The sequence below is a fragment of the Lepidochelys kempii genome, chromosome 18, assembly GCF_965140285.1.
Source record: "Lepidochelys kempii isolate rLepKem1 chromosome 18, rLepKem1.hap1, whole genome shotgun sequence".
In the NCBI taxonomy this organism is placed as follows: domain Eukaryota; kingdom Metazoa; phylum Chordata; order Testudines; family Cheloniidae; genus Lepidochelys; species Lepidochelys kempii.
This window is the reverse complement of record NC_136397.1, coordinates 24551988-24579359: the sequence shown is the minus strand read 5'-3', so window position 1 is coordinate 24579359 and position 27372 is coordinate 24551988. Positions and strand designations below refer to the sequence as shown.

The 27372-nt window shown below is 44.8% G+C and overlaps 1 protein-coding gene across 17 annotated transcripts in view; it reads right to left on the bottom strand.

The window, feature by feature from the left end:
* Window positions 1–27372, bottom strand: part of CAMTA1 (calmodulin binding transcription activator 1) — a 950491-nt gene that overhangs the window by 117572 nt on the left and 805547 nt on the right. For all 17 annotated transcript variants that reach the window (XM_073316814.2, XM_073316813.2, XM_073316817.2 and 14 more), the window contains 2 exons: window positions 20714–20854; window positions 15395–17247 (listed from right to left, as the gene is read on the bottom strand). In XM_073316814.2, the coding sequence (XP_073172915.2) occupies window positions 15395–17247; window positions 20714–20854 (1994 nt within the window). The remainder of the gene's footprint in view (window positions 1–15394; window positions 17248–20713; window positions 20855–27372) is intronic.

Below are 27372 nucleotides of genomic sequence, written 5' to 3'. Positions count from 1 at the left end.
TTCAAGAGTTTTAAAGGAATTCAAATATGAAATTGCAGAACTACTAACTGTGGGATGTAACCTATCACTTAAATCAGCTTCTGCACCAGATGACTGGTGGCTAGCTAATGTAACTCCTATTTTTAAAAAAGGCTCCAGAGGTGATCCTGAAAATTACATCCTGGTAAGCATAACTTCAGTACCAGGCAAAGTGGTTGAAATTACAGAAAAGAACAGAATTATCAGACACAGATGAACATTTTATGTTGGAGAAAAGTCAACATGGCTTTTGTAAAGGGAAACCATGTATCACCAATCTATTAGAATTCTTTGAGGGAGTCAATAAACATGTGGACAAGGGTGATCCAGTGTACTTGGACTTTCAGAAAGCCTTTGACAAGGTCCCTTACCAAAGGCTCTTAAGCAAAGTAGTCAGTCAAGGGATAAGCAGGAAAGTCCTCTCATGGATCAGTAACTGGTTAAAATATAGGAAACAAAGGGTAGGGAATAAATGGTAATTTTTCAGAGTGGAGAGAGGTAAATAGCGGGGTCTGCCGAGGATCTATACCAGGACCAGTGCTGTTCCGAAATGATCTGGAAAAAGGGGTAAACAGGGAGGTGGAAGAGTTTGTTGATGACATAAAATTACTCAAGATAGTTAAGTCCAAAGCTGACTGTTAAGAATTACAAAGGGATCTTGCAAAACTGGGCGAGTAGGCAAGAAAATCATAGAATCATAGAATATCAGGGTTGGAAGGGACCCCAGAAGGTCATCTAGTCCAACCCCCTGCTCAAAGCAGGACCAATTCCCAGTTAAATCATCCCAGCCAGGGCTTTGTCAAGCCTGACCTTAAAAACCTCTAAGGAAGGAGATTCTACCACCTCCCTAGGTAACGCATTCCAGTGTTTCACCACCCTCTTAGTGAAAAAGTTTTTCCTAATATCCAATCTAAACCTCCCCCACTGCAACTTGAGACCATTACTCCTCATTCTGTCATCTGCTACCATTGAGAACAGTCTAGAGCCATCCTCTTTGGAACCCCCTTTCAGGTAGTTGAAAGCAGCTATCAAATCCCCCCTCATTCTTCTCTTCTGCAGGCTAAACAATCCCAGCTCCCTCAGCCTCTCCTCATAACTCATGTGTTCCAGTCCCCTAATCATTTTTGTTGCCCTTCGCTGGACTCTCTCCAATTTATCCACATCCTTCTTGAAGTGTGGGGCCCAAAACTGGACACAGTACTCCAGATGAGGCCTCACCAATGTCGAATAGAGGGGAACGATCACGTCCCTCGATCTGCTCGCTATGCCCCTACTTATACATCCCAAAATGCCATTGGCCTTCTTGGCAACAAGGGCACACTGCTGACTCATATCCAGTTTCTCGTCCACTGTCACCCCTAGGTCCTTTTCCGCAGAACTGCTGCCTAGCCATTCGGTCCCTAGTCTGTAGCTGTGCATTGGGTTCTTCCGTCCTAAGTGCAGGACCCTTCACTTATCCTTATTGAACCTCATCAGATTCCTTTTGGCCCAATCTTCCAATTGGTCTAGGTCCTTCTGTATCCTATCCCTCCCCTCCAGCGTATCTACCACTCCTCCCAGTTTAGTATCATCCGCAAATTTGCTGAGAGTGCAATCCACACCATCCTCCAGATCATTTATGAAGATATTGAATAAAACCGGCCCCAGGACCGACCCTTGGGGCACTCCACTTGATACCGGCTGCCAACTAGACATGGAGCCATTGATCACTACCCGTTGAGCCCGACAATCTAGCCAGCTTTCTACCCACCTTATAGTGCATTCATCCAGCCCATACTTCCTTAACTTGCTGACAAGAATACTATGGGAGACCGTGTCAAAAGCTTTGCTAAAGTCAAGAAACAATACATCCACTGCTTTCCCTTCATCCACAGAACCAATAATCTCATCGTAAAAGGCGATTAGATTAGTCAGGCATGACCTTCCCTTGGTGAATCCATGCTGGCTGTTCCTGATCACTTTCCTCTCATGCAAGTGCTTCAGGATGAATGGCAGATGAAAGTCCATGTTGATAAATTCAAAGTAATGCACATTGGAAAACATGATCCCACCTATACATAGAAAACAATGGGTCTAAATTAGCTGTTACCACTCAAGAAGAGATCTTGGAGTCATTATGGATAGTTCTCTGAAAACGTCTGCTCAATTTGTAGTGGCAGTCAAAAAAGCTAGCAGAATGTTAGGAACTATGAGAAAAGGGATAGCCAATAAGACAGAAAATATCATAATGCTGCTATATAAATCCATATGTAACAGGATGCTTGGAGGGCCAGGTGGCCTAGTGGTTGGCATGCTTGATGGCTTCTTGTTTCCCCGGTCAAGGTGCCTCAGTCTTTCAGGCAGTGGGGCTAGGAGGTCCTAAGCCCTCCCACTCCATCAGGTCCCAGCCCAGGGCCCTGTGTGAGATGACAACTGACCAGGGGGCACTCCGAGCAGGAAGTCTAAATCCACTGTCCTAGGCTACTTTGTACCAGAGCCCCCACAGTCTGGGGTGTGGCCCCAGTGGTTCCATTTGCTGGTGTGGCTGGCCTCCCATGGTGCCCTTCTGTGGATCATGGGCCCTGCTGTGGTACCAGCTCTTTCAGGAATGGCATCCGTAAGTCTGGTGCGTACAAATGCCACAATGTCTCTGGGTAGCAGTCACCTAGTTGGCTATTAGGTCTCTTCCACAGTCTCCCTTGACTGGGAGACAGAAAGTGCTCCCCGGTGGCTGCCTTGGCAGGCAGGTGACTGGTCTTTTCTATCGGATAAGGTGGTGCCTCTTCCCTAGCTCCTGCCTCTTCCCTAGTCAGCACTGACCTGGCCCCGGTCTCTCCTCTTTTACCCCCTTCAGGCCTGGAATTGGCTGCAGGTATAATAGGATGAGGCTATCTGGGCCCAAAGATCTCCTTAACTCTGCCATGCTGGTGGGCAGTTTCTCCAATTCGACACACCATGGTACACTCACATCTTGTCACCCCATCTCAAAACCATATCAGAATTAGAAAAAGTGCAGAGAAGGGCAACAAAAATGACTTGGGTCTGGAACAGCTTCCGCGTGGGGATAGATTAAAAAGACTGGGACTGTTCTGCATGGATAAGAGATGACGAAGGGCACCAAAAGTCTAACTGGGTTCAAAATAAGAATTAGGTAAGTTCATGGAGGATAGGTCCATCAATGGCTACTAATCAAGAGGGTGAGGGATACAACCCCAGGCTCTGGATGTCCTTAATCCTCTGACTGCCAGAAACTGGGACTGGATGATGCGATGGATCACTTGATAAATTGCCCTGTTCTGTTCATTCCCTCTGAAGCATCTGGCACCATCCACTGTCAGAAGATGCATATTGGGTGAGATGGACCATTGGAATAATCCAGTACGGCTGTTCTTATGTAAAATTTTTCTGGAACTGTTTTCTGGAACAGACAAAGTGTCTGGGGGTGAGCTTGCTTTTTGCATTTATTCCTCAAGTTTATTTGTAATGGCTTCACCCTGAAAGGGAGTGGTTTGCTCCAGGGGTGTATTTGGCACGCACTGTACCTGCTGCCTCGTACTTACAAATAGGAAAACTGAGAATAGGCCCAGATTCAGCATAGCAGGGGCAATTCTATGGCACTTTCCCAAAGCTGAATCTGGCCCACAAAGGGGTGAAGCTACTTGTTTGAGTCAGTGCTCTTTCTCTGTCTCTCATTTTCGCCAGCTATAAATTGGAATAATAATACATCCCATGTAGAAAGCTAGAAACCTCATTCTACCAAGATCCCCTCATTGAGCAAATCTTCAATGTTTTAAAAACCCTAAGGAAATTCTCAGGCAAGAAATGTCATTAATCTGGAGTTAAAACTGAAAATTAAAAAACAAAAATTCACCTCACCTTTCAGGAATCCAGCCCACCCTTTTATCTCTTCAGAGAATGTTTCAGTTTTCTCTCTAAGTAAAGGCACTAAATTTCCAGACATTCTGAATTTAAGGTTCAATGAAAGGAGCAATGACAAATGTGTTACGAAGGGCACCCAAAGAGCTGGGCCCCTTGGATCACCGCTTGAGAACACCAAGTGTCTTGGAAATAATGTGGTCCTTAGAAAACTCACTGTGTATTCTCATACTCCTTCAGTTTAGGCTTTGTGACTCCAGAGGCCCTTCCACCTCACGCCCCTGGCTCATTCTGCCCAGGAAAGAATGCCATCAAAGACAAGGCTAAAGTGTCAGTGTGGTATATCTCAGTGGAATAAGCACAGAGCAGGCCAAAGGGAAGTGAGTGGAGCAGGGAGCAGAAGGAAAGGGGCAGAGGAATCTTGACTCCTCTTTTCTTTTCTTGGTCCTGGAAGATCACTTAAGAACTCACCTGAGTCTCAGAATCCCTTCCATTCACATTTTCACCTTTCCCAGAAACACACCTTTCCCTGCCCCATGCACACACGTTTTCAGTAGTTCAACATCCAACTCTATTACATCCCTCCACGCAAAAAATCAAATCACCTACCTGAGCCAAGAGGGTAGGGGGCTAGTGTGAGGCTGTGGGAAGAGTTACACCCTTTGCAGGCCTCTCTGTATCAATCATCCCAGAATCCTTTGGGACAAAGCCACTTGCATCATTAGCTGCCTTGTTCCCAACTTTGCTTCCTTCTCTTATAGTCATTTATTTTATTTCCCAAGAAACCATATAGGGTTTGTGGGACCCCTGAGGAGAGACCCAGGGCACAGGTTTTTCAGGTCACAGTACAGATGGGAGGGTGAGTGGATCCCAGGAGCCAAGGGTGTAGAGGAAGGGCATACAGCAAACAGCCAAAGGTCACGGATGGTGGGAGGTGACAACCAGACCCCCCTGAATGAAGGCAGAGCGTACTCACTGTCCTGAGCCATGCACGCAGTGTGCTTTTCTTTTCTTCCCTTTTGGAGTTAGTGGCAATAAAATGCATGGGCCCCTTTTAAAGGGCCCAGTCTGGCTATACCAGCTCAGACATGTTAAGGAGTCATTGTGGCCTGGCCCAGGTCAGGGCGGAAGGGTTATTACTGATGCCTTATGTGCATTCAGCACGTTTGAATACCTCCTTTAGGATGTGTGCTTCCCTCATCCCCAACACACACACTGCTGAAGTGGGGACCCAGCAATGGCCCCTCATGAGCACATCTCTGAAAACTCCACTGTGACCCATGGGAAGGAGCACTTACTGTGTACCTACTACAGCAACCAGAAACAAAGAGAAGCCTAGTGCATACTGACCCCCAGGGGAGCATCTTCTCTGCACCCTCCTGTGCACCAGTGGGACGCACCTCCCCTGTGGATCGTGCAGCCCCAGACTAAGGTCCCACTCTATCACACTTGCTCTAAAACGGGCCACAAATAGCACTTCCCTCTGGCAGGGGCCATCCCACCTCCACATTCCCTCAGCATCAGCAAACAGGGTTCCCTGTTGAGGGCATAAGCTGGGCAGCAGCATCTCTTCACAGCGTAGGCCCAGTCGTTCCTTTCCTCTTCCTTCTTTTATGTCTGTCATCTGGGCCAAGTAAGTTTGCGAGCACCAGCTGAACCCCCTCTCCTAGCCACATAAACCCTCTATGTTCGTATCCATGACTGAAAAATGGACTTTACCGTTGGCTCTACTCGGGTGTTTCACAACCCAGACAGGCAGAGTACCCCATCACTCAGCTAAGCAGGATTCCTTAGCCTGTGTCCTGCCAGCTTTTTTGTCAGTCCCACAACAGATTCCAAATGTTCATGCACCAAGCCACACCAAGTACTTAGATCCTCACAATAATGTTCACTGTATTCAAATCAGCATATTTGTTGTTGAAAAAGGGATCAGGTTTTGGCTGCAGTTGTGAGCTGCAATAGTGACATCCAGTGACCAATAGGTGTACCACACCATGCACTTAGCCTGGCAACAATATCTCCTGTCTCAGGGCTAGGCACCTACAGATTTCAACAGAAGCCCTTCATGTGCAGACGAGGCAGAATTTGATTGTAAAGGTGGGAGACTGGATCTGAGTCAGAGCTAGAAAAGTGTTACTGTTCTACCTAAGAAAAAATATTCTTCCCAGCGGAGGGTGTGATGGGCAAGATTTAGCTGAATTCCAGAGAAAACGACATTGCAATAGCTTCTTCCAGTTAGATGGTGGTCTCAGCACTTTACAAATAACATAGTCAAAAGTTCAAGTTCCTCTAGCAACTGCAAGGGGTTATCCTGTAAACTCTTTGGGGGCAGGGATTGTGTTTTTGTGGTGTTTGCACAGCACCCGACACAGACGGTCCTGGTCTGTGAGAAGGACGTCTAGGTACTACCCCAGTACACATAATAAGTAATAATACAATGTATAGAAATATAGTAAGGCATACATTTAACAGTCAACCAAACAAATACAGATGTCCCAGGTGTGATATGCTTGAGAGCAGGTTGCTGTGTGAACCTTAACTTTTGAATGTCCTGATTCTTATGCTTTTGCATTCTCGGCCTTAACGATACTGCACAGAAGTTGTTTGCACTTAATCTTTGCTTTTAAAATAATCACTAGTAGCATTTCTGAGAAAGGTGTTCAGATCAGTCAGATGAAGGATTATTTTGGCGAGGAGAATTCCAGCAAACAAATGAAACAGGGATCCCTGTAGCCCAAAGCAGCTAGACTTCCTATCAAACTGGAGGAAAATCTACTCTTTCTATCACTCATAGCTGAAGGCTGAAGCTACTATGCAAGTCTGTTACACAAAAGATGTGTGTGTTCTACAAACCCCTTTTTCTTTTAGAAGTCTCCCATTCAGGCACCAGCCTGTCCTAACTCCGCTTAGTTTTTTAAACAACTGGCAAATACAGGGCAACAAAGTTCCATCCACTCCAGCTTTAGGTTTAAGGTAGCAGCATGGAGCACAACATTACCTGTGTTATATTAGAGAAGGGTCTATAGAGACCTTGCATTTTGGGGGCAAAATCTGTATAGCAGCCTGCTGCTTGAGCAAGGGATCAATGACCCTCTGTAAAAAATCCTCAAGTCCTTCCTCAGCATTAGACTGTGGTTTTAAAGAGAGATTCTCTTCAGATTCTTTGGGTTCTGATAAACAGAAACTGGGAGTATCTCCCATCCCTCTCACATTGAGGCAGGGACAAGGAACAGCTTCCTGTAAAAATCAGAAGAGCTCTTTAGTAATCAGATGCATAGGTATGTTTGCATTTGTTTTCCAAGGAGATACTAGTATATTTAGCTGTTCCTGTGCTGCCCTCCAGTGGCAAATTTCAGGAGAGACTCTCTAGGACAGTTTAAAGGTGCTCAGTTACTATTTAGGGCATGGCTACACTTGTGAGTTAGAGCGCATTAAAGCAGCCCCGGGCACCCTAGCTCACTCCCCGTCCACACTGGCAAGGCACGTAGAGCGCTCTGACTCCACTCTAGAGTGCTCCTGGTACTCCATCTTGGTGAGAAGATTAACACTTGTTGCGTAGTGGCTGAAACGCCCGGGCATCAGTGTGAATGAGGTGTTGCATTACTGCGCTCTGATCAGCCTCTGGAAACGTCCCATAATCCCCTTAAGTCAAGTGGACACTCTTCTCATTGTTTTGAACTCGCTGTAGGAATGCGGATATGCCCTTTGAAAACTCCGTTTCTGACAGCCGGCTGCTTATCTGCTCTGAGAAAAAGCAACCATTACTGTGGAATGCTGTGTGAGAGAGAGAGAGGGGGGATCTGCTGCTGTCTGAACTTACAAGGCAGCCTGCTGACATGCTCTCAGCCCCCCCTCCCCAAAACCCACTCTCTCCCCACATACACACAACACACTCCCTGTCACACTCCACCTCACCCCCCCCCCCCCATTTGAAAAGCATGTTGCAGTTAATTGCATGCTGGGATAGCTACCAATATTGCACCGCTCCCAATGCTGCTGCAAGTGCTGCAAATGTGGCCACACCAGTGCGCTTGAAGCTGTCAGTGTGGATAGATTGCAGCGCTTTCCCTACTGCGCTCTACGAAGGCTGGTTTAACTCAAAGCGCTCTACATCTGCAAGTGTAGCCATACTCTTAGTATTTGTATTCAGCACCACAACTGTAGAAAGCGCTTTACCGAGAGGATAAGGCATAGTCCCTGCCCCAAGGAGCTTACAATTGAGGTTACATATGACACAGCTTGACACAGGGTGAGTGGCCATCTAGCTCAGTAGGGAGTGGGGATTCTGTTTGTCCACAAGCGTAGCCAGCTCTTTCAGTTTTGTATCCAGAGCCCAGACACTGGCACTGCTGAGACACAGCTGATAGCTGGAAGGGCATTCTGGGTAAATGAGAACACCGACTATCACCTTTGCTTCAGAATTTCCCTTTCCAGCATGGACAGAACAGACAGCATTTACAGTGGAGGAGGGTTCCCTAGGGCCCTTTGTACTAGAGTGATGCATTTTACCCACTGCTGCAGCTGGCTGGTGGCTACTAAGATATAAATGGTTTTTCATGTCAGAAGTTTTTTGATTTTCTTAAATTAATTACAGCAAAAGAGCATTTTATAACAGAGTGGTGATGGGCTCACCGCAGCCTTTCCTGCATGTCTGAGTCTGAATCTTTCCTGCATCATCTGAGATTGCTTAGGGCACAACCAAGGCTCCACCATCCCTGTCTATCCTGAGCCATTGTTTACGTGTCCTCTATGTTGTTAAGTCCCCTAAGTTTTCCCTCTCTAAGTGCTGTTCAAAGGAGGGATTGTTTCGATCAGCAACTGTGCATGTTCTTCCCGCTGCCCAGCGCAATGACTGTCATGACAGAAGCTCTGGCTTCATTCTTAACAGCGCTCACAAAAAATTGCAGGTAAAGACAGTACCTTAATAACCAGGGCTTAATTTTTAATGAAAGAGGTGATGGGGCTCAAGCAATTTTTTTTATTTTCATAACTGACGTGACAAGCCCAGAGGTACCGGGGCTATTAACTGCCAAGCTAGGAGTGCTGGGGCTCCAGCACAAATTAAGCGCTGCCAATCACATGAATTCATATTCAGAGATGATCAAGTGAACCTGACTTGACCTAGGATCTTTCTTCTGGTTCAGATGAGTTCAGCCCTTTCCACAGCTCTTGGCCTACACTGATGGGTCTGGCTAAAGAGCTCAGAAGCTTCTCTGCTGGGCCCTGTTGCCAGTCTAAACAGAAAGCATCTGCACAGTTCACTCTGTGGGTTTCCCTGACACTCATGTTCTGAGATTTCCCCCCAACATTTTTGGATAACAAGCCAAACTAACTCTAGCCATGTTGCTTGTGAACACACCAAAGAGTGACTGAGATGCTAGGAGCTCATGTACGTACGTTTGGATTGGCAGAAAGAGACTGGAGGATTTTTAACTCAGCTAAAATAATGTAACTGGCCAATTTATTTACAGTTAATCCACCTGAACTGAACTTTGCAATATGTTGTCTACATGACTCTTCATTGTCTCTGGTTGTGTTACTGCTGGGCTCTTCGTAACTACAGGAGAGTCATATGTTTAAAACAAACAATGACAGTAGAAAAAGGAAAGAAGAATGTGGGGAGTTTTCTGTGACCCTGTAATAATATCCCCATCAAACAGCCTGAGATTGACACGCTTGCCAGTGATCCCTCAATACTTCTTCCCTAAGGCCTCAATCTAAACCCATGGAAATCAGTGGGAGTCTTTCCCCGGACTTCAGAGGTCTTTGGGAGATGGCGCCTGTGAAAGAGGAATTGGAGAATAAAAAAGGAAGAACAAGATGGATCATCAAACCCCCAGGAGGGACACAGAGGCCAGAAGAAAACAAAAGATGACATTTGTTTACACTTTTTATTAGCATTAGGGTTTAAGTTTATCCGATGTTTAAAGAGTTCCTTTCACAGGTGACTAATCTCACTGAAGCTATGAAGCAAGGGCCCTGACAGCAAAGCATTTTTTCTATTGTGTTAGGCCAATAGAAACATTTATTATGAAAGCTTGGTGCAGGCAATTTGTGTTCAGGGAAAAATGATTTTCACCTTGGTAACTCTTCCAGCTCCACTGAGAATCCAAACAAGGTAAATCCTACCATACACATTGAAGCACAGTCATTTCAATGCCTGTGGAAACTCATTTCCAAGGAAACATTAATTGCAAACTGAATGGTAAAATAAAACGAAAATGATTATTGTGATGAACCCAACAATCCTAGATTCCTAGGACCCAAAGCAGAGTATGTTTTGCAGATGCAGAAAGTTAATTTTATGGCTTTTCTCACTCAGCTCACAATGAAAACTTGCTAATGGGTTGCTGATAAATGTGAAGTGCACAGTACATAATATTTTTATGATGTGATTATGTCAGCCAAGGGATATGAACACCAGAAAGCAAAAACGTAAAGTGCACCAGAAAGGACAGTATTAAGATGCACTTCTGAGCGGTTCTTTGTTAAATGGGATAGTGGTCTGGGCCCAGTGCCAGGATCTCACAGCACACCTGTCTGTGTGATCCTCAGAAAAACCTGCCTAAAATGAAGAAAACCCAACAAGGCTTTCTTAGGACAATAATGCCACCATGGTTACATGATCTAACACAAATTCTGGCTTGGGGCCTTTCCGAATGCCCTCAGAAGCAGAAGAAAGAGATTCTTGACAGCTCTGTGCTAGAATCCTTGCAGAAGGTGAACTCCGCAGTGAACTGTCTGGAATCCCCACAAATCTGAAACACAGAAAGAGCAGCACAGGAGCAATAGAATAGCAATTTGGGGCCTGTTCCCAGTGGGTACAAATGCAAGAAAAAAAATTCTCTCCATATCTCAGCAGTTGTGTATAACAAATATTGTACATCAGTAAAGAAAATTAACATCTGAGGTGATGTTTTGAGCTGCTTGGGATTCAAGATTTGTGTCCATACACTCCAGCTTTGGATCTAGCCAATTAAGAAGAAATCCTGGACCCAACATTATATTTGAAAACTGGTCCCCAGTGATTCTGGCCATAGAATAATCAAACCTAGAGGATCATTCAAAGGAAAATAACACCAAATTCTGTGAGAGGAAGAGAGATCACTGGTGGTTTAGTGAATCAATTAGATTATAAAAAGGTTTCCATGACAGCAGCTAAAAAAGAAGGCTTTGGAATGAAAAAAAGAGATGAATTTTTTGAGCTTTTAGGCCCTCTACATAAGCCGAGAGAAGAGTCAGTCTGCCAGTATGGAGAGCAGGTGCAGAGAGGAATGTTGGCCGTTCTCCAGCTCAGACAAAGGTGAACAATGTACCTTCTGAGATGTGAAATCCACAGAAATCCTCCTGGAAAAAATGAAAAGCAGGGGGACACATGGATCAGGGCATGAAGGACTTGAGCTGAAAGAATGGAGGAAACTCTCAGAACATGCAATGGGGAGAACGGACTCAGAAGGATTTCAATGTTATTCATGTATATAATGAGTCCTTGGTATGGTGCTGAGGGTTGCACCTCCTCGGTGGGAGCTCCTAGAGATACTGTGTCCAAGCACTGGTACAACATATCTGTTTGGAAGGTTGCAGCATCCTGCTAGGTGGTTACTAGTGCTGCTGCCAGGACAGGAGAGATCACAGACAGGGAGTGCAAGACCGGGATTGTTCCTACGGCCTGTGCATGGGTAACCGGCAGGCCCTTAGGATAGGTCTACTATTCAGTGTAAGCTCAGGCTCAAGCCTAACCATCCTTCCATCTACATACACACCAGGGATTGGACCCAGGGCCCCAGAACTCCACAGGGGTGGAGCGTCTGATCCTGAGTCAAGCTGGGACCCAGGGTTCAAGCCCTATTGGTTCACAGTGCAAACACAGTCCCACTGGACTTGTGCTCTGGGAGTCCACCAAAAGTATTCCACAATCCCACAGGGTGCCTTTATTTGTCCTCTGGGTTGTCAAGTTTTCCCACACTGCACTTGTGAACAAAGGGTTTGAGTGGCCATATTTTGGAAGGGCGCGAGGACGTCTGGGATATGGATGGTTAGACTCAGGCCTGTATAATGCTGGAGCTCCAGGTTGACCCAGGGTTCAACAATTCCTAACCTGGGGTTACAAATGAGTGTAGATGCGATGCTCCAGCCCTAGGTTAACAAACCTGCGGTCTGGAAACTCGAGTTCTACTAACCTGGGCTTACACTGCAGTGTAGACATACCCTTAGAGTTAGGCTTGTAGATCTACTATGCTTGGCGGTTGTGCTGACTAATGCTCACTCTGGGTTTACTACTGAAGCACTTTCCTGTGTGATGTGACCACATGGGCCACTGTGTGTGCCCTGCTCCTGCCTGGCACAACATGACAGTGCCAGAAGCTACTTTTTCCTTGTTCTCACTTCCATCGAGAGAACAGAACATGGTGACAGCAAGAGAAAAAGAAAGAATGAATGAAATTCCTCTGTAGAAAAAAAAACTGGGGAAAAAGAAGAGGCTCACACTGGACACAGTGACAGAGCTGCCAATGTCTGATCATTGTCGTGCTGAAAACAAAGCTCCACTTCTGCCACCAGGTGCTAGGAGGAGCAGCTCCCTGAAAACTGTCATCATAGCAATGGATTCAGCAGCAAATATAAAAGATCTGACAGCCACCAAGAGCATGGAACTTGTGGTAGGTGAAAACAAAGTTAGCTCACTGGGGAATGCAAACTGGAGTCTCCCAGCAAAGACAGTGGTTACACTCTGCATTTAAAAGTTCCAGCTCATCAGACAGCTTTGCAGGCTGTTGCTGCAGAAGTCCAGGAGAATGAGCTTCCTTTCCATAGATCAAGACTTCATATGGTCCAAACTGGGGTCCACAATGAGATGTATAGTAACACCATTGACAAACCCAAAGGTGCAGAAGAGAACAGTCTGTTTGGTCACTTTTGCCAAGACATTCTGAATGGCTAATTGGCTCCTCAGGTCAGTCCTGACCTAAAGAATGGGGAAATCAAGTCAAAGACAAACAAGGAGAATGAAATCAAAATGAAGGAAAAGGGCCAGTTCAGAGCCAAAAAACAAAAAGTACAAGCCTAACATCAAAGGAAATAACAAAAAGAAAATGAAGATTCAGAAAAGAAGCAACAATATATTACAAGAAAGTCTTTTGAACAAGGTAGAACAATTCTCCCAGCAGGCTCAGAGTTTCAGGTAGGCTCCCTGTCTGCCACTAAAGTTTATGGCTAATGATCATTGGGCTCTTCAGTATTAATAAATGTTCATGAAGCTAAAGCAGGTGAACTGTGCAGGTGTAGGTCTCACTACACTAGGTAGCAGTGCTGACTCTTGGATTCACTTGATGTTATTCTTAATAAAACACTTACCTTTGGCATAACTGCATGGGCTTTGTCTCTTGCTCCTGCCTGCACCACAGCATGGCATCTCCAACCTACCCCCTAGTCTCTCCTGTGCAAGGCAGGCTCCATTCACATTGATCGACTTCGTTTGTGAAGAACCCCAGATTCTATTTTGGTAAAATGCACAGTTGGCAGCTCTCATCACAATGGGAACATGATGATGGAGCTTACAAGGGAGGGGCAATTGTATTTTTGGACCTGTCTGCCAGGTCTTCCCCACAAATAGGGGGCTAAAACTCTGTTACTGTTTGGTTAGCATGGAAAGGAAACACTTCCCATGGAAGCTGAGCTATTTACCTGTTGGTTAAAGACAAACCAAAGGACAGATGCTTTTATTTATTGGCATTGATTTTCAGAGGGGTTTAGTTGCTACACAACATGTTATTGTGCTTTTGTACAGTATTAAACCAATAAATAACCAGTTTTTAAAAAATACCAGTAATATTCACCACAGGCCCTGCCACATCAGCTTTTTATCACACTATGAGAGATGATTCTCAGAGAATAAAAAAACCCAACATCCAGATACAAACATGCTGGATTTCCAATCTCTCTCTGGGGATCAGTTGATAGTAAATTACCGCTAACAGTACAACAATCAATAATCAATTGTTGATTAGTTTATCCCAGAAGTAGAGTTATTCCGAACCCCCATTGACTGAAGTGTGGCCTCAGGCCTTGATCTCCTATTCTAGAAAGTTCCAGATTTCTCTAGCAACATGTGAGATGTACTGTATAGCATTGGGACTGAACTGTAGTAAGTGGTTGACTACATTTGTATTTGTGGCACCTTAAAGACCAACCAATTTATTTGAGCATAAGCTTTCGTGAGCTACAGCTCACTTCATCGGATGCTGTAGCTCACGAAAGCTTATGCTCAAACAAATTGGTTAGTCTCTAAGGTGCCAAAAGTACTCCTTTTCTTTTTGCAAATACAGACTAACACGGCTGTTACTCTGAAACCTACATTTGTATTATGCATGTGAGCTGTACACTGATCTGTAGCTGGACTACTACTATCAGCTGTTCTCAGGACGAGAACTGGCTGGATTAAGAAGAAGTGTGTCTGAATGCAATGCGACAGTTCCCCAAAGTAGCCATCTATAGCCATCTACTGAACACTCGCACAGTCTGCAATCATAAAGCTCCTCCTTTTCTGAAGTATGAATGCTCCTGTATTATACTGAATCCCTTCTCACCGGACAGGTGCAATTCTAAGGCTTTAGGAAAGTAATCCATTACCTGTTCCCTTAATAGCTTTGTCTTGGGAGTCATCAGATGGTCATTTCACTGAAAGATAGGTAAACTACTCTGCTTCTCACCCCAGATGTGTTCCCTCCTGCCCACTCACAATTCCATATCAAGAGATTTCAGAGTTCAGATGCACTCTAGTGGTTTTAGATCACAGAAACAATGGACATGCAATAATTGAGATACAATTCACCAGAGAGTTCTGAACAATTAGAGCACAGCTGATTTTTCTTGAAGTGTTGCATTTATCCCAATAATGAGCCCATAAGAAAATTTTCTAAGTCTAGGCTCCGGAAACTACTAAAGGACAATTTCTCTTTACATCTGACCCAGTTTGATTATGTCTATTCATTATAATGGTCAAGGCTGAATATTTTTCACCCAACAGTAAGGTTTTTCATGTAAACAGGAGTTTGTGTTGCTGGCATTTCCAATCTATGGTGCAAGTGATTGTACCTGTATCAGGTATGGAACCAAGTTAAGTACTGAACCTAATAAAGGAACTCCTGGCCAGATATTTAGCTATTGGCAACATTAAAACCAATTACAGATTTAAGCGTCAGGCTCAATGTGCAGTAGGCACAACATTTCTAAATAAACTAGGCAACACTGGGAATGCATCTCATTGAAGATACTTTGCTTTATAGTGAAACAAACCATTTCTGTTCTGATGCTTCATAAGTGAGGAAAGAAGCCTTGTCAGGGTAATGAGGTGCTTAATAAAAAGATCACTCAGACATGAAAATGACCTCAAATGCTCTTATTTCTAAGAGGAGATATTTAAAAGCCTTGTCAAAGTTTAAACAAGAAGGTTCCTGGAGCCCTTATTAACTAAGGAATTAAAGATGGGTGAGTAATTGTTAATGAATAAAAGCTGGAAGCTTACCTCAGGGTAAGACCACTCTGGTGAGTAATCTGTCACCATGAACAAGCGCCCGCTCTGCTGCAACATCCCCAAGGTGCCTTGTGCTGTGGCTGCTGAGACCACCTCAGCCACATGCATGTATGCCATGGTACTGGCTCCATTCTCGGCACTGCTGAGCTGCATGCTGGCTTGCTGAGGGCTGCAGCAAGGAATGCACATTTCAGCCTGGTTGTAGGTTGCTCTGTTGCCATCTTCAGGCTGAGATAGCCCGGCACTGTCACCTGACACCAGCTGGTGCCCATAGATGGCATTACTCCCACCTTCTACTGATATGAAATCATTAATAAGATCTGAAAACTGGTTGCTGAAGGAGATGTCAAAATGGTCCAAATTAAGCTCCATGTTGGAGGAGTTGTTTAAGCTGGGATGGGCCACTGGGTAGAGTCCTTGCACCATATTTCCTTGGAGAATAGGGAGATTATTCCCGCTCCTGATACCACCATTGGCCTCGGGCTGCATGTAGTGTTCTGTGCTACAGGCTTGAAGATCCCCTGATTTAAGAAGATTTTCATTCCCTTCTGCCTGCTGGGAGGTCTCCATGGGAACTTCAGCTTCTGCAGTCATAGCCTGGAAGTTTGCTTGGAACTGCATGAGCTGGAGAGAAGAGGTGGACTCTATTCTAGTTTCCACTGTGCCATTGCAATTAGAGGTTGTTTGGGAGGATTCTGTTTTCACATTGGGGATTCCTAAAGTGTTCACAAAAGAGCCACTTGTCTCATTCAAGTTGTTATGAGTGTTTTGTTCAAGAGGGAGAGGTTTGCTGGCATCCTGCAGAAAGAAGCTAGGGGAAGGGGTCTGGTGAACATGAGGACTCTGGACTGTCTGGTTGAAACTGGAAGAATAGTCCTTGTTGGAGTCAATGGCACTGAAGTCCATTTGCTCCAAGGTGGTACTTGGGCTCAGACCGCCTCCAGATGGAAGCAGACCTGATCCTGTAGTAAGGGTGAGAGAATTAGATGCAGAAGTGGAGGAAAACGCTTCTTTGGACATCTGTTGTTCAAAAGAAGTGTCCTCAGTTTTAATCTCTTTAGTTAGGGCTGCACTGAAATTGAACCCACGTTCTGTTGTGGGTGACTGTCTTATGTTGGTACTAATGCTGTCTCCTTTTAGGCCTCCTCCACCATAAGTCTGTCCCTGCTTGGGATTATTAAGAAAACAGTCTGGGTCAAAATTCATGGTGGTTTCTGGAATTTTTCTGCTACCATCCAGAGTTGTAGAGAGCACAAGCTCGTCAGAGACATTGGTGGGCAACATAGACAAGCTCTCTGAACTGCCTGGTGTAGGAAAAGCAAACTTGTGGCCATCTGAGCTCACAGCCAGTACCAGTCCTTGTGCAGCGGCATCTGAGGATAGGAGGTGTTGATTTGGGCCAGTGGTGGGTGACATGGTATACACGGCTTCACTGGTGACTTCTGACATAAATACTGTGGCACTTTGCGATAAACTTCCCATCACCGAGGCAACAGCCATGCTGGAGACACCAGTGACTACTGGGCTATCAGCCATATCGGGGTCGCTATTTAATCCACTGCTGATGGATACAGGAGAATTCTGGGTAGTGTCAGGAACTTCCACCTGATTGGTGGAAGAGACCTCAGTACTGTTTTGATGGAGCAACACAGGTTTTGCCACTTTGCCATTCCTCTTCTCCCGGCTGGAGGTCTTGCCATGACTGTGCTCATTCTTGCCTTCAGAGACATCATTATTTTGTACCTCTGAGTGAGTGCTGTACCCACCTGTCCTTGGTTCGACCTTGGGTGATATGATGCGATGTTTGGCACTGTTACACTTGTGATGCACACTGCTACCTGCTCCTGTTCGAAAACACAAACAACGTGTGCAATTAATGAACTAATAAATGAAGGTCACATTAATTGTGCTATTTTCCAATTATGGCATGGGATAACTATACTAGAGAGAGAGAGAGTCTGTATGAATGGGAGTGTGTGAGAGACAGACAGATTTTAAATGAAGTTAATTTCTTGCCAGTGTCAGATTGACAGCTCTGAAAACTGAACTTCCTTTTACATCCATGAACAGATATGCTATGTGCAATGACAGCAAGCCACACCACCTTCCCCTTCCCTCAAAAAACATACAGCACTCAGTGCTAGCTTTACCCCTGACCTGATCAGACCCCCTCTAGAAATGAGGAGGGACGTCAGGCTCTGTGCCCACTCTCAGGATTGTTCAGTATGTGCCCAAGTCTCACTGTTGGGACTGTTGAGACAGGCCCCTATTACTGATAGCTGTGGTGACGGATTGGTGTGATGTGGGCCACATTCCACTAGGAACTACGAAAAGACTTCCAGCCTCCCTCCAACACAAATAACACAGACTCATTTCACACAGGCCATCTGTCAGATGGCTTGGTATCCGCTCACGTGGATTGAGTTCCAAATGATGATCTAGAGCTGAAAGACTCCATATCCCACTTCCGTTCCCTTTATCATCCAGCCATCTATGTTATTTTTATTATCTTGTCCAATTACAGTTGTTGGCCAAATTATTAAAGAGAAAGTAAATTAGAACAGAGAAAGCTTTCCCCTCCCAGAAGTACTGTAATATGTAGCTCTTCATATCAGTTGCATTCAGTTCACAGGCTGACAGCTAAAACATTTTGGAGCTTGAAAGGTTTTGTACATTGGTGATTAGTACCACACAGGATGAAAAACCAGTGAGGAAAGGTCATCAGAAAGCAATTCTGGATAGGAGGTTAACCCAGTCATGCCTTTATTTGCCTGTCACGGGATGAGTATCACTTGTTTCTGGGAGCTGCAAAATTAAGCTGGCTAGAGTAAATGATTCTCCCGGTGACTGTCTTTTCACCACAAAATCTGGCACTGGGACTGCTTTTTCTGAGAAGAAAGGCCCATGAATTTTTGATATTTCTTCCTCTAATTGATTCAGTTTTCCCAGAATGAGGTAAGAACCTTAATTATTGTACAGTATAATGACCTAATGGGTAAAGAAACCTTCTCCCCATAGCTAATGGCTACAATTACAACTTCCTTCTTCTGGACAGCATAAAGTGGCTGTGTAGCTGCTATAATTTGCTAAATCTTTTTGTTCCTTGCCCTTGAAGGGGAACTTCTCTATTATATGTGCAAGATCTGAATCAGGTCACCTAAAGTAGTTCAGAACAAATCTTCTGAAACTAAATGCAATAGTAAATCTCTCCATTCTCTTAGGAACAAAACTGAACAAGAACTAGAGAGAGGCTTCCAAGTTGCAATCTTTGAGTGTGACTATAATAAATTGGGGGTGTGTGTGTCAGGATGCAAGCTGCTGTAAAGCAAAGTGATACTGTTACGTTACAAAGCAAGCAGCAGACTTAGCATAAGACAAAACATCAAAGGGAAGAATAAAAGAATTCATGTTCAGATCTGCAAGCCTGGATCAAGTGCTGATCCTTAGGGGTTGAATTTTAATCCAAACGTAGGTATTTCAGAGGTCATCAGTCTTACTAAATCTTGATTGTATAAGACGACCGGGGAAAAAAAACCCTGAAGCACAGACGGTATTTTTCTTTGACAAATTTCTCTAAAGACTAATTAATTTATTGTACATTTTACTTGACCAAAGCAGCAAAAAGGGGTAGGGATGAGGCAGATGAGTTGGAAAAGTGAATCACTCAGATTCTCACTTCTTGTTCTAAAGCACTAATATGAGAGAGAATGTACCTTTCCTAGCTGTTTCAGGATTCAGAGTAGCAGCCATGTTAGTCTGTATTCGCAAAAAGAAAAGGAGTACTTGTGGCACCTTAGAGACTAACCAATTTATTTGAGCATAAGCTTTCGTGAGCTACAGCTTACTTCATCGGATACATTCAGTGGAAAATACAGTGGGGAGATTTATATACATAGAGAACATGAAACAATGGGTGTTACCATACACTCTGTAACAAGAGAGTGATCAGGTAAGGTGAGCTGTTACCAGCAGGAGAGTGGGGGGGGGGGGGGGGGGCTTTTGTAGTGATAATCAAGGTGGACCATTTCCAGCAGTTGACAAGAACGTCTGAGGAACAGTGGAGGGTGGAGGGGGGGAATAAACATGGGGAAATAGTTTTACTTTGTGTAATGGCCCATCCACTCCCAGTCTCTATTCAAGCCTAAGTTAATTGTATCCAGTTTGCAAATTAATTCCAATTCAGCAGTCTCTCGTTGGAGTCTGTTTTTCAAGTTTTTTTGTTGAAGAATTGCAACTCTTAGGTCTGTAATCGAGTGACCAAAGAGATTGAAGTGTTCTCCAACTGGTTTTTGAATGTTATAATTCTTGACATCTGATTTGTGTCCATTTATGCTTTTACGTAGAGACTGTCCAGTTTGACCAATGTACATGGCAGAGGGGCATTGCTGGCATATGATGGCATATATCACATTGATAGATGTGCAGGTTGCAATTCTTCAACAAAAAAACTTCAAAAACAGACTCCAAAGAGAGTGCACTGTAAGGCTTATGGTACTCAGAAAGTGTCAGTAACACAATCTGAGCAACTTCTAGGACACAACATGCTTTCTAGAGGAAGCTGCCAGCAGAGGGCAATGATGAATTCTGAGAGCTCGCATGTTACAGTGTCCATATTTTTCAAAAACCCATGTTGTATCTTTAATACGTTTGAGGCGTCATCAGTTACTCCTGGATTAACTGTATCTCAAAATTTGTGGCAAAATATTTTTAATGGTTAACTCACAACAAAGAATACACTGAGCCTAGATTAAAGCTGCAATCTGAGAGCTCATGAAGATAAAAAGGAAATAGAAAGAAGTTCAGCATTTCATAGCAGATAACATCTTATTTATGGATTATCCCAGAGACTTTTACTCAGCTACCCAGTAGGGTTTTTATTCTAACATAATTTTTATTCCCTCAAATAAGGGTCATTTTACTTTGCTAAAAGGGTAATTCTCACGCGACAGAAATATTTAGTAACATAGTAGGACTCCCAAATCCACATTCAGAAGCATGGAAAATCCTATCCAGGAAACACCTAGAATGAGATCAGCAGTCACCTTGAAGAGCGTAATCTGCTGCTGAACAGGGCAGCCCTGCTGAACTACAGAAAAATATGTGAAGATCCCATTTAGCCTTCTCTATGTTGTCTCTTATTTGGAGACATCAGCAGTAGTTTCTTAGCAGTGGCTCACAAGTTCCATTCATAGGAAATCAGAAATTGAAGTGGATCTCTGTATGCAGAGGGTTTCTTGGTATGCATTTGAGTTCTGATTTAGAAGGGGACTTAGCCCTGTTGTCTGCTCTCTACCGTAATCAGCTACTCACCCAAGTTGCCGGTGCAGAGACAATTGTGCGTCCGAGGCTGTGGTTTTGTCTGGTGACTATCGAGGATCTGCTGAACAAGCTGCTCCACAGAGAACCCTGAACTGCTGTTCCCATTGCTGCAAGTCCACTTAATGCCATGAACTGTGGAGAGAACAGCAGAAAACATCCATCAGAGGCTAGTCAGAACACAGCAGCAAATCATTAAGAGCTATCCCCCAAAACATGTGAGGCTTCACAGTGCTGTCAGATCTGCAGGATAATAGTAAAGAACAATATTAATAATACTTTACAATTTTCTAGTCCCTTCAATTCAAGGATATCAACAAGCAGTGCATGGATTAGGCCTCACAACCAGCTTGTGAAGTAGGTATAATTACTCCCATTTTTAAAAAGTGAGCCCCAGTGGTTAAGTGACTTACCCAAGGTAATACAGGAAGTTAGTGGCAGAGCCAGGCATATAATCAAGGGACCCTGACTTAAAGTCCCCTTCTCTAATGCCTCACCACCTCTCAGATATTGCTATAGGAGCTTCTAGTGTTCCAGAGTTGCTAGTCAGTATCTGGCTAGCTCTTTATTTAACTACTCACAGAGAGAGAGAGAGAGAGAGAAAACAAATGTACAGCACAGCTGATTCAGCTCCAGAAGAACTGGCGAAGATAACTGCCAAGTAAGATATTTATTTAAATAGCTTAAAACACCTGATACACGTGTACTCCCCAACAATAACAACTATGATGTAACAAAGACCTGGTCTGGGGAATGAGGTTGCAAATTTTACCCACCTTCTTTGCATTCATCTGTCTGCAAACTCCATGGCATTTGTACAGATGGTTTCTTCCTAATCCCATGAGCAAATTTTCAATAATAAACCAGTGAACACACACCAAGGAGAAAAAAGATTTCAGCAGGAAATGAATTTCAGTTTCCTATTGGCAGGGGTTCATTAAACGAGGTGAGTGATAAAAAAATAGTGGTGAGAACTCTCCTAACAATGTATTTAACGTTTATTAGAAACTAGTAAGCTGCAAAGATAGGGGATGGCAGTGTCTGTGTTTGATTCAAATAACTGCTCAGGTTTTACAGCAGCATTCTGCTATCTTTTGACTATGTAATGTCCAAGTGGAGTTAAATAGGTTTATATAAAATCACCAACCAACAATTTATTAATGCAACAGGAAATTTTAAGTCATTTGTAGAAAAGTTGAGGGCAGCTTTTTTGTGAGCTTCCCTTGGCTAGTGTGTTAGTCAGGCCAATGGGAGGGCTGAATTGTTGACACGGAAACTAGCTCTTAGAATTATGGCTTCATCCTGGAATTTTTCAGATGCAGAATCTCATATAAAATAGCGTTTCTCAACCTAACAAAATGAGAAGCTACTTTCAGTGAAATATGTTAGAGAAAGGTATTTTACAAAAGTTATTTTCATTTTATCTCCTCTAGTACTTCTCTATGCTTTATATTTTTTGTTTAATGTCCCTTGTGTACTCTAGAATGTGTTTTTAGATTCCCAGAAGCCCTATATGTTGGCAAGATCATTTGCAAGGTGAATCACAGTCTTTTCCCCTTAACTTTGTCCATTCAGCTTCTGCAATTTTTGGTTCAAGCCACTAGATCTTGTCCTTAAAGGTGCTGAGCATTCTGGGACACTCCAGCAAAGAAGGTTCCTTGCAGATTCAAGCGCCCAAAGCCTCAGCCTGGAAACACTGAATTAATAGAATCATATAAATGTCAGGCTGGAAGGGACCCTAAGAAGTCATCTAGCCCATCCCCCTGCACTAAGGCAGGACCAAGTATACCTAGACCGTCCCTGACAGTGTTTGTCTAAGCTGCTTTTAAAAACCTCCAATGACAGGATTCCACAACCTCCTTTGGTAACCTGTTCCAGTACATAACTATACTTCTAGTTATAAAGTTTTCCTAATACCTAACGCAAATCTCCCTTGTTGCAGATTAATCCCGTTACTTACTGTCCTACTTTCAGTGGACATGGAGAAATAACAGTTACTAACCTCTTTTGTATCTGTTGTTCTTCAAGATGTGTTGCACATGCCCATTCCACTCGTGGTATCTGTGCACCCAGAGTGCAGCCGACAGAAACTTCTTCACTCTCCCTCTGCTGGTGCATGCCGTTGTGTGCAGGTACAAAGGGCGGAGCCATCCCTAGCCCCCTCTGTTTCTTCTTGTTATAACTCTGATGGGTCCTGGAACGGACATGTGCAACACATCTCGAAGAACAACAGTTACGGAACAGGTTATTAACTGGTTTTCTTCTTCAAGTGATTGTCATGTGCATTCCACTCTTGGTGACGCACAAGCTGTAAAAAAAGGGTGTGGGATCAAAATAAAGACTGAAGAACAACTTGTCCCACTCTAGCATCATCATCTGGAGTCTTGAGAAACAGCATAGTGGGAGGCAAATGTGTGGACCGAGGACCAGGCTGCTGCTTTACATGTGTCTGCAGCAGAAGCTTGTGCCAGAAAGGCCACCAAATTTGATTGTGACCGCATTGAATGAGCTGTAACTCTGATGGGCAGAGCGACATTAGCCAAATCATAGCACATGTGTATATAGGAGGTGATCCAGGAAGAAATTCTCTGGGTGGAGACTGATTGACCTCTTACTCTATCAGCCACTGCTATGAACATCTGGAAAGATTCACAAAAGTGTCTGGTTCTATCTGGATAAAATGCCAAAGCTCTTTCTCCATGCTTGTATGTCGTTTTGGGCAGAGAACAGACAAATAAATAGGCTGGTTGATGTGGAAAGGGAAAACACCTTTGGGAGGAACTTTGGATGAGGGCGCAGGCAAACCTTGCCCTTAAGAAAGATCATATATGGAGGTCCCAACATTAATCCTCGCAGCTCCCCTACTCTTCTGTGCAAGGTAATGACCACCGGAAAAGTCAACTTCATTGACAGAAGCAGCTGAGAGCAGGCAGCCAACAGTTCAAATGACAATACTAGGTTTAGATCTTGCACAGGGGAGTCTTGCATTTGAGAGTATAATTTGATGAAGACCTTTAAAAACCTTTTGGACATGATGTCATTGGATAAAACAGGGTGACTGTCCACCTTAGGATGGAACATTGAAATAGCAGACAGATGCACCTTGGTGAAACTAACTGCCAAACCTTAGTGCTTCAGCCATGGTTCCAGCTGCTGCGTGGGCTGCGTCCCGCCCTGCCTGCAGCGATGTTCTCGTGACTAGTCTGCCCTTATTGAAGAGGGAATGGAACTCCTGTCTAGCATTCTCTGGAAACAGCTCCCTGAACTTTTCCACAGAGCCCCATAAATTAAAATCATACTGTCCCAGCAGAGCCTGTTGGTTAGTGATATGCAGCTGGAAAGCCCCGTTGAATAAATCTTTCTGCCAAATAAGTCCATCTTTTTAGCATCCTTTGATCTGGGGTTGACAGGCTGGAGCCCTTGACATGGTTTCTCATTAACTGATGTCACAACTAATGAGGCTGGTGGTGGATGACTACAGAGGTACTCAAAACCTTGGGAGAGCACATAATGCAGTGATACTCAGATCTTAGTGTTTCAGGAGCCAAATTAGTGATCAACATTAGCCAAAAGAGCCACAGTTGTGTGAATCCATTGTTTCATTTACTCTCTCTCTATATATACATATATACACACACACACGCAGAGCTGATGGGGAGAGTGAGACCATCAGAGCAGGCTTCTCCTTGGATGGTACTGAGACAGCCTGTCCAGGAAGCAGGAAAATGCAGTACTGAAGGTGAAATCACTGGCAGTGGTGCCAAGAGATTGGATTCTTGGAAGGACAGAGACACCAGGACTGAGAGGCAAAATAGGTTTCTTGCCACCATAAATACCTCCGGGGTAATTGGCACCAAGATGGTCTCTTGTGGTGCCGAAGAAGTTAATGGTGCCCCTTGCAGCACTGGAGCTGCCTGCCAATTTAGGCATACATTTGAAGGAGGAGTGCTTAGGTTTCAAGTGCACTCTGCTGGTCTCCTCCTCTATCCTCTTACAAGACTTGGGGGCAGATATCTTCCCCTGGCAGGTGCCTGTCTGGAAGCCTTGAACTTCTTCCTCAGTAAAGGTGAGGGAGAATGGTGCCGGGATTCTGCTAACCCTGGAGTTGCGCTTCTCACTGAAGCTGCAACAATCGGCACCAAGTCAGACCAGAACGGCTCCAACCATGGCCTGAACACTGCCTCCATCAGCTGGAATTTCTGCCTACCTTCCCTATCTTTCTTTGTCCTAGGCTTGAACTCCCTGCAAATCTGGCACCTGTCATTCATGTCTGGCTCTCCCAAGCACTTCAGGCAGCTATTATGTGGGTCACTCACTTGAGAGTTGCTTGAAAGTTGGTGACCAGGGCATACCTTGGTACCATGAATAGAAATACCCCAAATGGGGAAATGACGAGTCCAGAAAACTTTTTTTTTTAAACAGAAAAAATGATTACTTTAACCTTCCATAACTGTTGTTCTTCAAGATGCGTTGCTCATGTCCATTCCATGCTAGGTGTGCGCGTCGCCGGAGACTTTTTCCCCTTAGTGGTGTCCACTGGACCAGCCCCAGCACCCCCTGAATCCCCGTGCACATGGGCCGGTATAAGGGTTGCCGCTGGCTCCGTACCATCTCAGTTCCTTCTCGCCGGTAACTCCAACAGAGGGATAGGGTGGGGTCAGGGGCGTGTGTCATGGAAGGGACACAAGCAACACATCTTGAAGAACAACAGTTACAGACGGTTATTAACCATTTTTTCTTCTTTGAGTGCTTGCTCATGTCCACTCAATGCTAGGTGACTCTCAAGCAGTGCCCCTGGAGGGGGGCTCGGAGTTCACAGATGTGTTGATTGCAACACTGCTCTCCCGAAACTGGCATAGAAACTGTTGGGTGATGACGTAGTGGGGCATAAAGGTATGAATCGATGACCATGTTGCAGCGCTTCAGAAATCCTGGATTGGTATCTGCATGAGGAATGCTGCTGATGAAACCTGGGCTCTCATGGAATGAGCAGTCACAACTGCTGCAGGCAGAACCTTCGCCTGTTTGTAGCAAGCTTAGATGCAGGCGGTTATCCAGAACGAGATTCTTTGGGATGACACTGGTAGTCCTTTCATCCTTTCCGCTACTGCAACAAAAAGTTGCGCAGACTTGTGGAAGAGCTTAGTCCTCTTGATACAGAAGGCCAGGGCCCACCTAACCTCTAATGTATGGAGCTGATGTTCCTCATCAAGTGCTGTGTGGAAAGAAGACAGGCAGAAAAATTTCCTGATTGTTATGGAATTGCTACATTATTTTTGGTAGGAAAGCTGGGTGGGGATGCAGCTGGACCTTATCCTTGAAGAACACTGTATAAGGGGTATCTGATGTCAGGAGTTTGATCTTGGAGATTCTTCTGGCCAAAGGCCAAAGTGATCGCCACCAGGAAGGCAACTTTCCAAGAGAGGAGCAATAAGGAACAAGATGTCAATGGCTTGAAGGGGGGCCCCAGGAGTTTTGACAGGACCAGGTTTAAGTCCCATATGGGAAATCGGGTTGTAAACCTGCAGCTAGAGTCTTTCCAAGCCTTTGAGGAACCTGACCATCATCTCGTGGGAGAAGACTGACCTGCCCTGTACTGGAGGATGGAAGACCGAGGTGGCTGCCAAGTGAACCTTAACAGATGATAGAGCCAGACCTTGATGTTTCAGGTGGAGCAGATAGTCCAAGATGGACTGCAGGGAAGACCAAGTTGGAGAAGATTCCATTCAGGGACCAACAAGTGAAACATTTCCACCTAGCCGAGTAGGTAGCCCTGGTGGAAGGTTTACTGCTACCTCACAAGACTTGTTGAACCTGATTCGAGCAGGCGTGTTCCTCAGGATTCAGCCATGCAGCAGCCATGCTGTCAGGTGTACGGAGGCGAGATTCAGGTGAGGCGACCGGCCATGGTCTTGCAAAATCAAGTGGAGGTGCCACTGAGAGGTCTAGAAGCCTGAAGAACCATTGCTGGCATGGCCATGCTGGAGCTATCATGGTAACCTTTGCCTTTTCCCTCTTGATTTTTAGGAGGACCTTGTGAACCAAGGGGATTGGTGGGAAGGCATACAACAGGCCGTCTGCCCACAAGAGCAAGAAGGCGTCGGAAAAGGAGGCCTCGCTGGGCCCGTGCATAGAAGAGAACCGATGGCATTTCTTGTTCTGTCTGGTTGTGAACAGGTCCACCTGGGGAGTCCCCACTTCTGGGGGATAACACTGGTGACCTCCGGGTGAAGAGATCACTCGGGGCAAGAGTAAAGGGACCTGCTAAAGTGATCCGCCAATGCATTCCAGTCTCCTGAGAGGTGCAACACATCAAGGTGAATGATGTGCTTCACGCAGAAGTCCCACAGTAAGAGGGCCACTTGACAAGGCTGAGGATCGAGCACCCCCCTTGCTTGTTGACGTGAAACATCAAGGCCATGTTGTCCATCAAGACCAGCATGATCTTGCCTGAGAACAGGGGAAGAAACACCTGGCAGGTCAAGAGTATTGCCCTAAGTTCCCTGACATTTACATGCATGGACAGTTCTTCCTGGGACCAGAGACCCTGGGTCCTGAGTCTGCCAAAGTGGGTCCCCCACCCCAGGTCTGAGGTGTCCAAACTAAGGTTACTGTCAGACAGAGGGCAGTGAAAGGCACCCCCTTCATTACAG